The following is a 15,914-nucleotide window of genomic DNA, read 5'->3' as shown; positions in this document are numbered from 1 at the left end:
TGAGTATGAGTAAAAAAGCAAAATTATTTTACTCCACCCAGTCTTTATATGCTTCCCTTTGCAGTGTCCCTCTGTCCCTCAGTACGCTACTGTTCATATACTCAAGTACTGGAAAGATTTCAGCTTTCAGAGGCTAGCATTAAAAACAATGCACAGTGCAGCCTGATCCTAAAAGGATCTGGGGTTCATTACATTAGGGAAAAAAAACCACATATTTTACTCTGAAGATGAATACTTGCAGCAGTGATGAAAAGCCTCAAAGCCTCCACAGCTCAAGGTAAAGAAAGCCGTCTGAGCTTTCTCTCTTGTAAAAGAAGAATGATTACCCTTTCAAGGTCTTACATTGAATTAGATTAATCTCTGTTAGATTTCAGTCCACAATTTCTTTCCTGTCTTCTGCTCCATAGACAATCCCTTCTGCTCTAATTAGCTTTAGGTGTCTTATTTAACAAAATCATTTTAAAGGCCATTTTTTTAATTGTACTGTGAATAGAGGCATACACTCCAACTGCTTCTTGCATGCAGGCTGTTCAGATTTCCATTAACTGCTTTATGGTTCTTCCTTCATTCTTCTAAGCTGAAAGTTTCAACATTTACAAAAACAAACAAACAAGCAAAACAAAAAAACCCCACCCAAGTAGGCAGCTGAATGGGACTCTGGAGAAACAGGCAATTTCCCTGTGTTGTTTGCTATCTCAGCTGAAGCACAGAAGAAATAGCAAGGATCGACAATACTCCTTTCCTGGTTCAGTTTAGCATATTTTGAGCTAACTCAGTTGTTTTTGTACAAACTAAGGTGAAGAGGCATTCATGCAGCTTTCCATAGGCTCTGCTATCAAATGCAATACAATGAATTGGCTCTGGAGTCTGGATATGGGGAACACAGACTACAGAAGAGACGATGCAGGAAGAAAAACTGCTTTGGTTACTGCCCCGTGTTGTGTTACAGAACTGTGTGTAGTGTGTTTTTAAAAAAAAAATAAATCATAAAATCCCTAACACAAATTACTACAGAGCATTTAATAATGTGCTATTTGAAAGATGTTGCAGTTTAAGTTCTGCAAACTACAATCCAGTTACTTCAGAAATAAAGTATAGTTAAGAAGTCAGAACTCTGAAAATTCTAATTAAGCAACTAAGATGTTCTGTTCGCATCCTCACAGATGCCAAACAGACCCAAGACTTTATAACAAGTTTCCTCAGGTTGAGATACGGTTTCAAATCACGGCTAAGATGATCTAACAGTCTCCTCCCTCTCACTTCCTCCCTTGCACTAGTACTAACATTTTTCTGAACTTTTAGGGATTCAGCTCAGTGGTCTAAAGCAGCAGAAAGTTTTTCTTTGTGTGGGCAGAAGGGAAGGATAAGCTCTATGCAGGAAGGGAACTCCCTGAAGTAGCTCACCATTGGGTGGGGAAAACAGCAGAGCCAGACAAAAGAAGTGACACATGAGGCCTGGGAGAAGGGAAGAGGTGGGTCCATCCTTTTCAGCAGCCTACAACCAGATTCATCTTGCTGCAATGGAGAATGCCAAACAGAAAGTAAACTGGGATGCTCCTATGAAATTATCTGACATTTTGTTTGAATTCTTAAGCAGAATCTCAACCCCTGCCCTCTCAGAAAAAGCAGGCAGATCTACAGGCATGAAGTTCACTCTAAAAAACAGTGCTTTGAATAGGTGGTAGGGGAAAATCCTCCCTTTGGCTTCCACCAGCCTCGGAAAACCTTAGCAGTGATCAATGCTATGAGACATACACATACGTTTTGCTGAAATAAAATACACTGCTTCATTTAAGATTTCTTTGCTTATCATTTTATTTCCAATTATTAACCCAGAAACGGACATCTGCCTTACTGGAATTATTTACACATTCTATCTTTTTTAAGCAAATCACCATTTAAAGCGAGTTTGGATTAATCTGACATATCTAGGGTGTTTTCTCTTCCCTAAAGATAACTAATCCAGCTTTAGCAGCTTTTCAGACAAGCCATTTCATCTTTTATGTCTAGAGTCCAGAAGCTGGAACACACTATAATTTAAGGTACAGGAGTTGGCCTGAAGCTGGTATTGTCAAGGCAGGCTCAAAGAAAAACCTGAATCTGCAGGATCCAAACTTTTTTACCTGACTCAAGTGCTAGAAGACAGAAACCATGATTTTACATATCTTTACAATGCAGATCGCAGGAAAAAAATGGTAATCTCATCCTTTATGACTACAGAAAGGGGAAAACTAAGTCTTTGAACTTCACCTTTACTGCCTCCCCATTCCTTCTACAGCAAAAGTGCTCTTAGTCTATTAAGGTGAAGAAATGGCTAGGAACAGTAAATAGAAGGCAAGAAAAGTTCAAAAAGTTAAGCAAGACAGACAAACTGATGAATACATAACAGTGCTGGAACAACTGCATACAGAGACATTCTTCTGTATGAAGTGAATTATATTTAAACTTAATTCTGTTATTTACATGACAAGAAAAGACAATACTAGCTATAATTCAGCAAAACCCAGATGAATAGTAGAGAGCAAAGCTTGGTGAGGAACAGCATGTAAATGAAAGAAACCAGGAAAAGAACCTCCAAAGAGTCTTGGAAAGTGCATTTTGAATGGAGAAAGCTACATTCAAAGGTGAGAAAATAGGAGGGACAGAAAGAACAGCTACATCTATTTCACTTGCAATTTTTAAGTTCTGTTAGACTTTAGGTTCATATCCTAAGACTAGATAAAACTGAAGTTTTCTTGAGGTATGCATGTGATAAATGGGTCATCAAAACAAGATCAAAATTATCTTGCTAGATATACCTTTTGCTGTCTTCTGGTAAGTTTTCAGATATTCAGGTAACATAGAAAAGCTAAGGCAGGATGGGACCTCAGAAAACTGCATCCAAATCAAAGCAGAGTCAGCTAGAGGAGACTGCTCAGGTCTACATCTGGTTGGTTTTCACTATGCCCATAATCTCTCTGGGCAACCCGTGCCAGTGTTCAATCATCCTCATGTCAAAAAAACCCAAACCAAAACAAACAGACAAGCAGACTAAAAAAAAAAAGCCAACAAAAAAACCAACAAAAACCAACCCACTCTTTTTTCTTCTGTTTTAATTCTTTTTGTGTCCTGTTGTTGAGCACCACTGAGAAGGGTCCAGGGCTCTTTTTTTTTCCATTTCCCCTCTCCAGTCAAGAACTTACTTTAATAAGATTCCTCCATGAGCTTTCTCTTCTCCAGACTAATTCACTGAGGCAAATCAATATGCTCTTTACACAGCGCACTCCAATCTTTGGTATCACACCATGCAATACAAGTCATGTTGAATGATAAAAGTATCTTAAAAATGGTATTTTTTTCCCTATGTAGAAGCACTATGAGTTTCAGGTCTAAGGAAACCATGCTCACAAGAAGCAAGTTTATTACAGAGTTGCAATGCTGATTAGACAGAAGTCACTGCTATTCTAGCTTTTACTTTTCTTCTTAGTGCTTTTAACTGCTCTGCATAGTTCCAAATTAGGAACAATTATAACTCTTTCACATACTAACTGAATATTAGAAAGCCCTTTTTGTCAATAAAAGTGCTTACTAAGGAACATACATAGATGGGCCATGAAAATCCACACCATGTGCACAAACAAGCATGCCAGCAAAATTTAAGTACAGGCTGGTCTGACACTTCTCTGCCCTGAATCATGGTATTTGTAACCAGTGGGATATCTCACAAGTGTAATGGACAAGCAAGACCAGGACTGCAATTTTCTGGTCAGCTCAAAACATATAGACAGCCCAAAAAAAGAGAGTACACAAAATTTATCACAATCAGAAAAATTTTGTATTGGTACTCCTTCTAAAGGGGGAGGGAGAGGGGAAGCTTCCAATTCCTGATAATGTTTTAAATCTACATTCATAATTTGAAGTAATATACTGAGTGTTTATGCTAAAATACTAACAAATTCTAGTATATCTGTTCTTTGCTCTTAAGAACTGATATATATTGGTTATATGTACAAGAAACGTATTCTAAACCCAAATTTATTTCATATATTCACTCAATGCAGCCAATGTAAAAATGTCATCTTACACTTAAAATATAACATGAAATTCACACCCTCAGATTTTATGTACATCAACTTCTGAGTTCAGGTTCTCAGTTTTCAATTTGATTCTCACTATTCTATTTAATCTGTTTTGTAATTTTTATTTTTTTTTTAAATAAGGGTAAATTTTAAAGAAGCAGCTGAACTGACTGCATATTCACCACAACAAATGCGTGCTGCCAGTATTTACTGCAGTAAGCAACTTAAGGGGACAGCAGGAGTAGGAAAACAAAACAAAACCAGCTGTGATCTCATTAGCCAAGCTCATTATATAAGACCTAATTAGCCACCATTCCAGAGTAATGTGAATAAACCCTATGGACACTGATGAAAAGGGGGTACAGGTGCTGAATAATCATATAGCACTGCAGCACACTGTCAACTTAGTAGCTGAAGTTCTAGAATATATTTGGGTAAGAGCTCCACTAATGCACACTGTAGAAAGCTCATGGTCAGGCTTTGCAAATGCAAAGCCCTCTTTGCTTATTAATTGCAGTACGAACAGGAGTTCAAATATGAACATGTAAAACAGGGCAGGGGACAGGGCGTGTGTTACATGAAACAAACTTCAAAACACTTCAGTCTCCTTCCATAAGCGTGTTTTATCTTAGTATTATTTAATACTTCTGCAACGTGAGAAATATGAACAGAATTTTATTTGGGGCTATTACACATCGGCTTAATCTTGATTTCTCAATTTGTCTCCTCTTTTAATTTATAAAAAGTTTAACCACTCCTGTATTAAGTTCTTAAAAAAAAAAAAAAGGCCTGTAATTATATACTTCAGGCGATTTTTTCCCCCTTTTCCATCAGTTTTGTCACATGAAAGATGAACAGCACTGTCATGTACAAATATTTACTGGCAGTCTGGAGGTCAAGTCAGCTACTACAGCCTCACTTAGAAGAATCACCAATCAGGATAATAAAAACTTCCTACATAAAGTTGTTTAACTTTTTAAGCAATTTTTAAAAAATGTTTCAGTATTTTAAGCCAGTGTTGCGGGTTTTTTGTGGGTTTTTTTGGACTAGGATTTTGAAACAACAATGCAGCTTAGAAAGTTATTCTCAGCTTTCTCCTCTTCTGCAATAATTTTCACTTCTCATTACTAGTTCATGTTTGAACGTTATAGCCAACAGTTTGATTCTGCACTAGAGTGGAGAGACCACTTCCATTAGAAACTTACTTGTTAAAAGTGAATTTATATATTTAATATCCAGCTCAAATTTCAGCATTTCAATTTCTACTGAATCTACAAATAAGCCCAGATACTTTTTAATAAAATATTTTTTTTGAAAAAAAAATTAAAAATTAAGAGAACGGTTTGGTTCAAGTTCTGCACAGACTAATATTTTCTCTTTCCCTTCTAAGGAAGATAATTTCTCAGTTATCCAGATCCACTGATATACCTTGTTTTGTATGAAATGTCATTTACAAAATAATAATGCAGCACAGCTATGACAGAAAATAAATCATGTAGCAAAAAAGGTATTTTTTGCATAATTAGTCCAATTTTAACATAAGTGAAAAGAATACTTTATATGAACCTGTACATATAATACGATTCCTGAGAAACTAACTTGAGAAAACACCTGAAAAAGACCATCTTTCCTCTAAAGACTGTAAAAAAATTTCCGCAGGGTTGATATGAGAAGACTTCCAGTGATGGCCACATGACAATACCAGTCTTCCAAGAAGAACTTATACAAATTTCAATAGTGTAAATCTATTTAATATAACTCTCCCTACACCAGTCTCTCCAGAAGATACATTTTATACCTTTGGCACACATCCATTCAGATAAAGGGACAACAGTACCTACTCAGGGAAGAACAAAATAAAATAGGCATACTATGAAGATTATATCAGCAAAAGAAAGCTCAAACTTTTGAGTGATAAATTAAAATAAATTTTATCAAACAACTGTTACAAAATTACAAGTCTAGCCTCACATTCTAGAGACTAAAGATGTACAAAAGTATCATCCATCAGCATTTGTAAATATTTGAAGATATTTATATAGGTAAGAACAACTAAATTATTGAAATTATCTTTTTTCCCCACTCTGGACAGAATATCAAATATTCCAGGCGAGAATTTACACCTATCTGCAATTATGATCAGCCTAAAAACCATCCCCCAGCCAGCTGTGATGGAATTTCCCCTCTTTCTGCAATGGGTCAGGGTGACATCAGGCAAAGACCATCACAAGTGTTCACATTTCACTCTCAAGATGCACATATGTTGATGGTCCAAAGCTACAGCTACACAGTGATTTTCCCAAGGTCCTAAAAGGACATATCTGAGAAGCCAACATCCCCTCTTATACCACTGTAGTCCCTATTTTCATTGCCCTGCACATCCACAAAGAAAACATGAAAATATAAGTAAAACAAGAACAAAAACTATGTTCAAAACTTCTCTCCTCAGTGAAACAGTAGACAAAGACCATCAACTAAGCTGAATACAAAAAAAAATTCCCAACCAACAAAAACCCCTCAAACACCCTCAGAAAGAAAGAAAAAAAAGCTGTTTAACATTTATTTTGGAAAAGCGGTTAGTGTTACAAAACCGTAAAAAGTTTCTGTGGTTTCAGGGGAACTAAAGAAGGTATGACTTCTAAACCTTGAGAGGTTATCCTTCTGTTACCCTCACAGAATTTTACCCTGAAAAATGAAGCATTTATCATTATCCATTTCCGCATAAATAGACCTAGCCTTGAAAAGTAGAGATGCATAACCTCATATCAAATGCTGGTCATTTTTGGATGAAAGAATTTCAATTTATATCATATAATTAATTGAAAGCAGGTTTACAAGTTTAAACTGATATACCTGCTCAGTGAGGTACTACTTTAAGGTCTGGTAGTACAAAACCAGGGAAAAACTTTAGCAAACATAGTTGCACAGATCACCAGGAAACTTAAAAGATTAAGCAAACTCTTTTGTGACCAAGGAAAGAAAAGTCCCTTGTCAAGGAAAAAATTTTTAGATATACTTTGTATGTGAGAGATATTTGACTCTGATAGATAACATTTTCAGGGCAATTAAGTGCAAAGAATAAACACCACCTGGTTTGAATGACCTATATGTCATCCCTTAGAAATCTGTCATATCATTTGGTATAACGATATAAATTCAATACAAAAAGTGAACCCATAAGATTAGACTTAACCTGTTCCATGTCTTTTTCACTAACTTATCAGGGATGTGTAATATGGCAAAATGAGAAACAGAAATATTGCTCCAGTTCAGTTTTGATGATGGGTTTTTTAAAAAACCACTTACTCAGCACTGCATTCACCTATGTCAATATGCACAATTAGGTACCTACTGCCTTCCATGTAAAAAAGGATGCAGTCCTCTTGTTGAAAAATAATTTTAGTTTATAACCATGATTTTTGCTTTAAAATCCATTTTGACAACTTCAGTGGGAAATGCCCTGTGAGTTTATAGCAGCCTTTAACAGCTGAAGTCAGATTGGTAGCACTTCCTTCTAAGGAACTCTTAGTTTAAGGACATTGCAATCAAAAGACGCAAGTAACCCACCTGACTTAAGAACAGACGAAGAAAGATAAAGAAGGTTATTACATGAAGACCATTCTACCTACTTGGAATACAAACCTCACACTAAGAATCCAGCTCTTGCAAGAGCAGAAAACACTTGCCATAAGATGACGATGATTATTGATACCACAGTGAAAATGCTCAGCTTACTGACATCAGTGTTTACACATAAAGGTTTGTCACAGTGAGCAGCAAGTTACACCACTTTGCCATAGAAGTTCAATATTGAACAATCTACATGGCATCAGTGTGACTCATCAATGTCCTCCACTCACACTGGTTTTCAAAGTGGGAGGCATGGAGCAGGTTGCCAGCAACTGCAGGAGTGGATAGAAATCAATGGCTTGTACACACATAGACACATAAACAGTCTCAGTTTAAATAATTTTCCAGCATCCATCTTGTGAAAAGACAATGGAATTACACAAATTCTCACCAAAAAAAATATAAATAATTAAGGGTTAATTAGCTCAAAACAAACAAACTAAAAACCTCTCCAGTTTGTTGAATCAGTGCAAGCCTCAAATGGTATCAGAAGTGATAGGGCTCTGACTCATGTTTACAGAGAAAAAAGCTGCACTGCTTCAGCCCTTCCAGCTTCCTACCATCTGCTTCAACCTTCTCCCAGAGCCACTCACCCTGCAAATGAGCTGACAGAAGAAAACATGACTGTGCCTGAGTCAATTCAGTTCAGCTGGCATCTTCACTTAAAACCACGTTTTATGGGAAGTTTATTTTGCCTACCTGAACTGAAGCAGCTCAGGTGCAGACATGTTCCCTCCTGCTACCTGCCCAGTAGGGTCCAAGAGGGAAGGGAGCTGGCACACAGGGGCTACTCACAGTAGCAACATACCCAAACTTGTCTTCCACCGCTCTGGAACTCATGAACTTGTGCATCCACACAAGATTTGCCACTTAACAATATGCCCATTTAAAAAATCCTACTGTGTTAAATGTCATTCACCCTCCATTTTGCTTTCCTGTAACCCGCAAAATCAGTACCCCAAATGACCACAGGTATAAAGGATTCTTTTCTGAGTATGTATACCTAGCTGAATAAGTGCAGTAAGTATGAAGTGAGTTAGTCCTGCCTCCATTGCACAAATAAAGGACTTTACATATATGTAAATACAGTGGCTGAACTGGCTAGGTACAGCAGCAGATCTGCCCTTCAGTTACAGATGCTATCTTTGCTCTGGGGAAAGGAATTTGTTTTCTGAGCTTTCCATGCAGCTACCTTGATAAGTGAGCACTGAATACTTTAGAAAAATACGCATGTGTGTGTAATAGGGGAAGGCAAAGGAAAAAAAAGAAAATGAAACACAACACCGAATTTACTAGAGAAAAAAAGTACAGCTAAATACCACATGATTAGAGTTAGGAAAAAGTTTCAAGGTAAAATGATATACTGAAATTTTAAAGACAAATTCAGTAATTTGTGGTGTCTCAACTTGAGCAATTTAAAACAGGCATAATTTTTAAGGACAACTCAAGCACAGCATCCCCCTTAGGACCCAAAAGTGCTTGTAATCATTCATGTTACATTTAATAGACAAGTTGCAGAAATAAAACTGCTTGTTATTTGCATTCTTTTCCTTTGGAAGGGGAGGGAGACAGGAATTATAAATATTTTACCTGCTTGAAAGCTCATGGTTTGTTGCTTTTCTTTTAAGCAAATCCTAGCTTATCTCTTTGAAAATTAAAAAGAGCAGTGAAATGATAAAAGGAAGAAGAGCTGATATACTTGGAGTACACAAGAGATAAAAGTCAAAAGAGAGAAAGGAATAAAACCAATTGAAAGCAAGAGCTAGAAAAAGTAGGCAGAAAAAAGCACAGAAGCACCAATATGAAGAAACAAAGATTACAAAGGCACAGCTCAGTGTCAAAAGCTATCCAGGTCAAAATGTGTGACATATGTTTGTTTTTGGAGACCTAAGATTTGTTGATTTGGAGAAATGTATTTCTCCCCTGAAGAGTATTCCAAAGTACATGAGATAAAGCTCTGGATGAGTGGATGTCAAGAGTAAAATAAAAGGAAGGGGGGGAAAATCACATTGGAGAAACAAATGAAGCCAAAGGATAAGGGACAACTGTTTATGTTAGCACGATGTTTTCAAGGAATTAGCTCTCCAGGAATAATCTCTTTCCTACTTCCCATCTTCACTGTGTGTAACCAGGGAATGACCTGGACCATGAGTACCTATTTTCCAGTTTCCAAAACCAAAAAGAACAAAATAATTAATTACAATTAAAAAAAAAAAAACAAAAAAAAAACAAAAACCAAACAATTCCAAGAACATACAGGGTATCTTCCTCTTCAATGACAGCTGGGCATGTGCCTTATGTGTCTGAACTGTAAGGTCCATTTCAAAACCACTTTGTTCCACATGTTCCACAAAGAACTGAAAGACATTTCTGTCATATTCAATAAATAGCTGGTTAATGAGAAGCATCATAACCAAATAAGCCAGTAATGGCAATGACACTTAACAACTCAGGATGCTATCAACTGATCAATAAATAGTAACTTCACAGTACTAGGAATAACGCAATTAGAAACTGCTTCAAAGTAACACTCTTTAACAAAAACTCCCCTCTTTTTCTAACATTGACAATCTTCTGCAGTTGCAACATCACTAACATACTGAACACCATTCTCATAGTCTTTAGGTTTGGGTTTTAATTAGCCTTCAGAGGATGAGTAATAATTTTTCAATGCAAGTACTTTCTAAAGACCAAAATCTACCTTATAATTATAAAAATAAAATACCATTGCCACCCTCTACTTTGATTTTCCTTAAAAGGAGAGTGCAAGTGATACAAGAATGACTCAAGACCGGTACATAGGAGAATTTCTACAGTTATATTATATAAAGCCCAAGATTCTTCCCCGCTTCAAGACTGCCAGTTAGAATAAGCACCAACTATATATGAAAATGCTGTAGCTTGACTAAAAATGTTGTCAATCACATATGGTTACACTGCAAATAATCTCAAAGACCTGACAGAAGTTGCAGAATTCAACTCTGGTAGAGCACGTAACTCCCAGTAGTAATGAAATCAGAAGGTGATGAACAGCCAGCCGCTCATCCTGCTTTAGCAGTTCTGAATCATGCAGCTGCAGAGAAAATTTCTCTCTGAAGGATCAAAGTGTTAAAACGTACAAATAAACTGTAAATAGTGGTTTGAAAAATCAGTTTTACAATCATGACCATAAAACATTACAGTTTCGATCCTACATTTACACTTGCACTCAAAGGCTGTTCTGAAGATGAGGAGACTGCACACGGATGCAAGTGTCAACCCACACAGAAAAGCTTTACAAAACTAGGCAAACAGAATACAGTAGCACCCAGTCCTGATGCAATACTGTCAGGTTACACCACCTTTAATACCCGTTCAAAACCAGGAAAGTAAACACTCTTGCACTGTAGATATCATAATTGACTGTGTTATTTCAACTACTCACATGATATTCAAGCTTCATAAAGTCTGCAGAAGATTTACAATTAATAAATCCCTCTAAAGTAATCTGAAGCCCACTAATGACAACTCATCTGCTGAGCTCACATATGCATTTAGCCACTGGTTACCTGCCGAGCATTTTTACCTTCTTTACTGCTACCAGTGTTGTTAAGATGATCTGCATTTAACAGGTACAATTTTGGGTTTGTTAATGTCACTATCTTCTTGCTTGAAGACACCAAGTAATCAATGACCTTTGTTTCTCAACTGTATCACTTAGCAAAGCAAACATAATTCCTGTAGGCAGCACTGAGCCTCAGTTATAAATAATAGCTCCTATTCCAGAAAAAAAGTAATGTGAAGATTTTTTTCCCTGCCACAAATCAAACTACAATAATTTAAAACAGGTAAAGTAGCACTAACCCTTTAAAAATAATTCAATTATTGTTATATAAAGTGTTTTAGAAGTATAAACATCTTTGTACTTGGTGCTTAAATAAAAATAAGTAAATAAAAGTCAAACTGTATTGCTCATATCAAATGCCTAATTCTTTATTGCCATATGTAGTTAATTTAACCACTCCAACATAAGTGCAAAAATCAGTATATCTGATTTGCTGTCACTGTATGTTCACTTTACAGAGAAGAAAAGGACTCTTCAAAATTCAGAGCAACAGAGAAAACAGCCCTAGAAGGACAACACAAGCACGCTTAAAAAAAAATACAAACCAAACCAAAGCAAACATAGCTTAAACCAAAACCAAACTCATATACAAGCTATCATCACAAACAGAAACTAATGCTGTTACCTAGTGGTGGAATGCTAGGTACATGCAAAATTGTATGACTCTTTACTTTTTTTGTCCTCACTTGGAATTCTCATCTACAAGCTATTAAGAAACGTCAAGAGAAGAAAAACAGGCCTAATTAATAAACTAATGAAAGATATCTTTTTTCTTGCATTCAGTTCTGTGACAAAAGGTCAGTATTTTTGCACCTGCCAGTTTTCATTCTCAGAGTAATTAACACACAAGAAGCTACACCGTTTCCTGGCCATCCCAAACCTGTTGTTTTACACTCCTCACGCAACATCAGCAAGAGCTTTTATACCTTCAATGTTAATCCTCAAACATTAGTTTTTCACAGAGTACGATAACCCAAACTGTATTACGCACTTCTCAGCATCTTATCAGATCACATTTTCAATTATACAAACCTGTATTAGGTGAATTCAGTCAGCATTCTCTATGACACCTAAATAAAAATGTTTATTTTGCTTTCAGTCAAAAAAATAAATAACTAGAAGAGGAGAAGGAAGATACGAAGACTTTAACATCACTTACTCAAATGCAAAGAAGAGTCCACTGGTGACCAAGATGAGAACAAGAGTCAGGTAGAAAACTCCAGTCTGTCGAGCCATCATGATCCTCCCATTGCAGAAGAATTTGTTTCTTCCAGGAAAAACCTCCCATTTTCTCTTGGGAACTGATTTCTTTTTCTTATGGGGAGACTCCATGGGAGACGAAGAACTGTGTGTGCTGATCTGACTGTATTCACAGTCTTTCATGGGCCCACTACCACCTCCAGGAGTCATCAAGAAAGAGTAAAATGTGGGGAGAACCCCACCAAAAATATATACAATATATATATATGTGCAAATATTCTTGGGACCAAGACAGCCCTCTCCACGAGCCCCAGTTAATAAAAAATGCAAATAAAATAATGAAAAGTCTGCTACCAGACTAGCAAGAGGTGTATAATGCAAACACCAGTTAACTCTTCAGAAACCAAAGCTGTCATACCAGGAACGCTTGAGAGGGATCCTTCCTTCCTCCACCAGTTACAAAACAACCATGTAGGACAATCCTTTTCAAAACAACTTATCACAAAACAAAACAAAGAGGGGAAAAAGCAATTATAAAGCAATTAGGCTCCAAAAAATTAGTCTTTTTTTTTTCAAGTTTATTTTCCAATGGGAGGATTTTTTTATCCTTCCCACGCACACCCTGAGAGCTCTCTCCGAGGGCCAGAAGGTTGGTCAAGGCAAGGTTTAGCAATCGAGTCTATCATTCATAGAGATCTGTTATAATCCTCCTTTGCGCAGCAGATTTCACTGCTAAAAATGACCATTCCTAAGACGTTCCCTCGAGAGATACGCGTAACAAATCATTAAGGAGGAGAAGACAAAAAAAAAACCAAAAAAAAACCACTCAAGTAAGGAACCAGGCTGCAACTCCAGCTCCGAGGAACACTTCAAGCTCTCCTCCTCCTGAAGCCGCAGTCCAGCGGGAAGCGGCCGCCGCTCCGCGCAGACCCGGGGGCGCAGGGCTCCCCTGTCACTACTCCATAGGAAGGGATTCTCCCGAGCCCGCGGCAGCCCGGGGCAGGGCCAGTCGCCGACAGACACCAGCGCCTCGGGAGCAGGTCCTCCTCATCCTCCCTCCCCGCCGCCGCCGCGCTGCTCAATCTGCGCCTCCCCCTACACAACAGGTCCCCGCCGCCGCCTCATGCTGCCCAGCGCCTCGGCCCCGCGGCAGTGAGGTTGGGAGGCAGGGGACAGGGAGGCTTCGCCGCCGGTGGGAGATCTCCACCAAGACTTCTCGCTCCCCGCACCATCCTCCCCGCCCGGCTCAGCGCCGAAGCGGGCCCTCGCACCCCGCCCCGCCGCAAGCTCTCGCCCACGGCCCGCGGCGGTGCTGGGGCCCCCCCCGCATCCCGCCCCCTCCCCCGGCGCGCAGGAGCGGCTCCCGCCTGCGTCCCTGGCTCCGCTGGGCTTTGGCCCCGCAGCGAGGTGAGAAAAACGCCCGGCCTCCCCCTCCGCGAACCAGAGAGCGGCGACTTTCTCTCCACCTTTCTTTAGGAGCCTCTATCCAGGTTTCCCCCCAGCAGCCAGACCCAGAAGCAGCAGCTGCCACCACCTCTTCATTTTCAGGGGGAGGCGGTAACCACCGCAGCGCCGGCCGCCCGCCCGCGGGAGGAGCCGGTGAGGGACGGGACCACACAGGCGCGCACCCTCCGCCGCCCCCGCCGGCCGCTCGGTCACTCAGTCGCTTCCCGGCGAAAGGGAAGCAGGTCCCCGGCACCAGCCGACCCGGCCCGGCCCCCTCTCCCCGGCCACTGGACCGCGGCGATAGCGCTAACTTCTCTCCATCGCCGCCCCCCTAGGCAGCCGCCCGCCGGGCAGCGGGTGCCTGCGCTGGAGCTCCGCTTCTGCCGCCGCCTCCCGCTCAGCCCTCGCCGCCCCCGCCCCACGCTCCGCCGAGCCGCAAGCGGTGTATGCCGCCAGCCCTGGGCGGCGGCGGCCCGTCCTGCCCCGCTCTCGCTGCCGAGGGCAGGCGACTCCCGCAGCCGAGTCCCGCGGACGACCGCTGGGCACGGAGAGGCCCCACCCACGCGGCCCGACCTAGCGGGACCAGCCCCCGCCCCGTGCGGGCTCAGACACGGCACTCAGGGGCACACCCCTCTACCCGCCGGGAGTTGTAGTTTCTCTCAGTTGTAGTTTCGCAGCCGGAGGCGGGACGGCGTCGAGCGGGACTACAAGCCCCAGCATGCTTTGCGAGCCGTCCCGGCGGGGCGGGGCGGGGCCACCCCGCCAGCTGTCGGAGGGTGGTGCCTCCGCCCGGCTTGGTCGTGCCCCGGGCCTCGAACGGCCCCGCACGGCCCGGGCAGCCACGCTTGCACCCCCGCCCTCCTCCGCCCTCCCCCGCGACCGGGGGTCATGTCCAGGCTTGTGTTTCAGTCAGGCCGGAGGGCTGGGGCTGGAACCCGCCGCTCCCGCGCGCTTCGGGTCCCCTACGTAGCCAGAGGTCCCGCCCGCCCGAAGTGCGCGCTTGCACCGCTGCTGGGCCAGCGGGCGGCTGTCCCCGCTGTCGCTCGTGAGTGCCAGTGTTTCGCTGCTCCATCGGTGCCATCCACATGCTCCATTGTGCTATGCTGCTGGAAGACCAAGGCTCGTCCAACGACGCTGACATGTTCGTACAGACCCTCGCTCTCTCCTGACTTCACGTCCCAGAAGGTACTGCACATCCCAGAAAGGGACGAGCCATGAAGGAAAAGCCTTTCCATAAATGCAGTCCTGCACTAAGCCCTTCTCACACTAGCGCTGGTGGCAGGAGTGCCTGCAGAAAGGCCAGGGAGGCTTCCCACAGCTAAGGCAGAACCAGTCTCAAAGCTGCTTGATGTTGTTTCTGCCTGGTATGTTCTTCGTGTGCATCCAAAGAAGAGCTATGAAGCTGGTGAAGAGTCTGGAGCATAAGTCTTAGGAGCAGCTGAGGAAGCTGGGGGTGTTTAGCCTGGAGAAAAGGAGGCTCAGGGGAGATCTTAGAACTCCCTACAACTACCTGTAAGGAGGATGTAGCCAGGTAGAGGTTGGTCTGTTCTCCTAAATAACAAGCAGTAGAACAAAGGAAATGTCTTGAAGTTGTGCTAGGGAAGCTTTAGATTGCATATTAGGAAAAATTTCTTCACTGACAGGGTAGTCAAGCGCTGGAACAGGCTGCCCAGGGAAGTGGTGGAGTCACCGTCTCTGGAGGTATTTAAAAGACGTGGATGTGTTTTAGTGGTGGATTTGGCACTTACAGGTTTACAGTGAATTCTATGATCTTAAAAGTCTTTTCCAACCTAAGTGATTCTATAATTTTATGATCTGCTAGAGATAAGCGGGCATGCACAGTGCTAAAAGACTTTCATTTTAACACATCTTTTAAAGTTTTGCAACTTACTAGCAGAGCTGTGTAAACTACAGAGACTGGACTAGTCTGGGATATGCGGTAGGAATCAACACGGTTCAGAAAATTCAAAAGCACA

General features: G+C 41.1%; 1 protein-coding gene across 4 annotated transcripts in view; it reads right to left on the bottom strand.

Moving 5' to 3' along the window:
* The window catches only part of ZDHHC14 (zinc finger DHHC-type containing 14), a 100,570-nt gene extending 86,801 nt beyond the window's left edge, over positions 1-13,769 (bottom strand). For 3 of the 4 annotated variants that reach the window (XM_017834908.1, XM_017834910.1, XM_017834912.1), the window contains exon 1: positions 12,452-13,769. In XM_017834908.1, the coding sequence (XP_017690397.1) occupies positions 12,452-12,702 (251 nt within the window). In that variant the 5' untranslated portion in view covers positions 12,703-13,769. The remainder of the gene's footprint in view (positions 1-12,451) is intronic. The other variant, XM_017834909.1, reaches the window with a different exon arrangement.
* Positions 13,770-15,914: the final 2,145 nt, after the last annotated feature.

The sequence above is a fragment of the Lepidothrix coronata genome, unplaced genomic scaffold, assembly GCF_001604755.1.
Source record: "Lepidothrix coronata isolate B3197 unplaced genomic scaffold, Lepidothrix_coronata-1.0 Scaffold245, whole genome shotgun sequence".
Classification (NCBI taxonomy): domain Eukaryota; kingdom Metazoa; phylum Chordata; class Aves; order Passeriformes; family Pipridae; genus Lepidothrix; species Lepidothrix coronata.
Note: the sequence above shows the minus strand (reverse complement) of the source record. Positions and strands in the feature narration are given on the sequence as shown.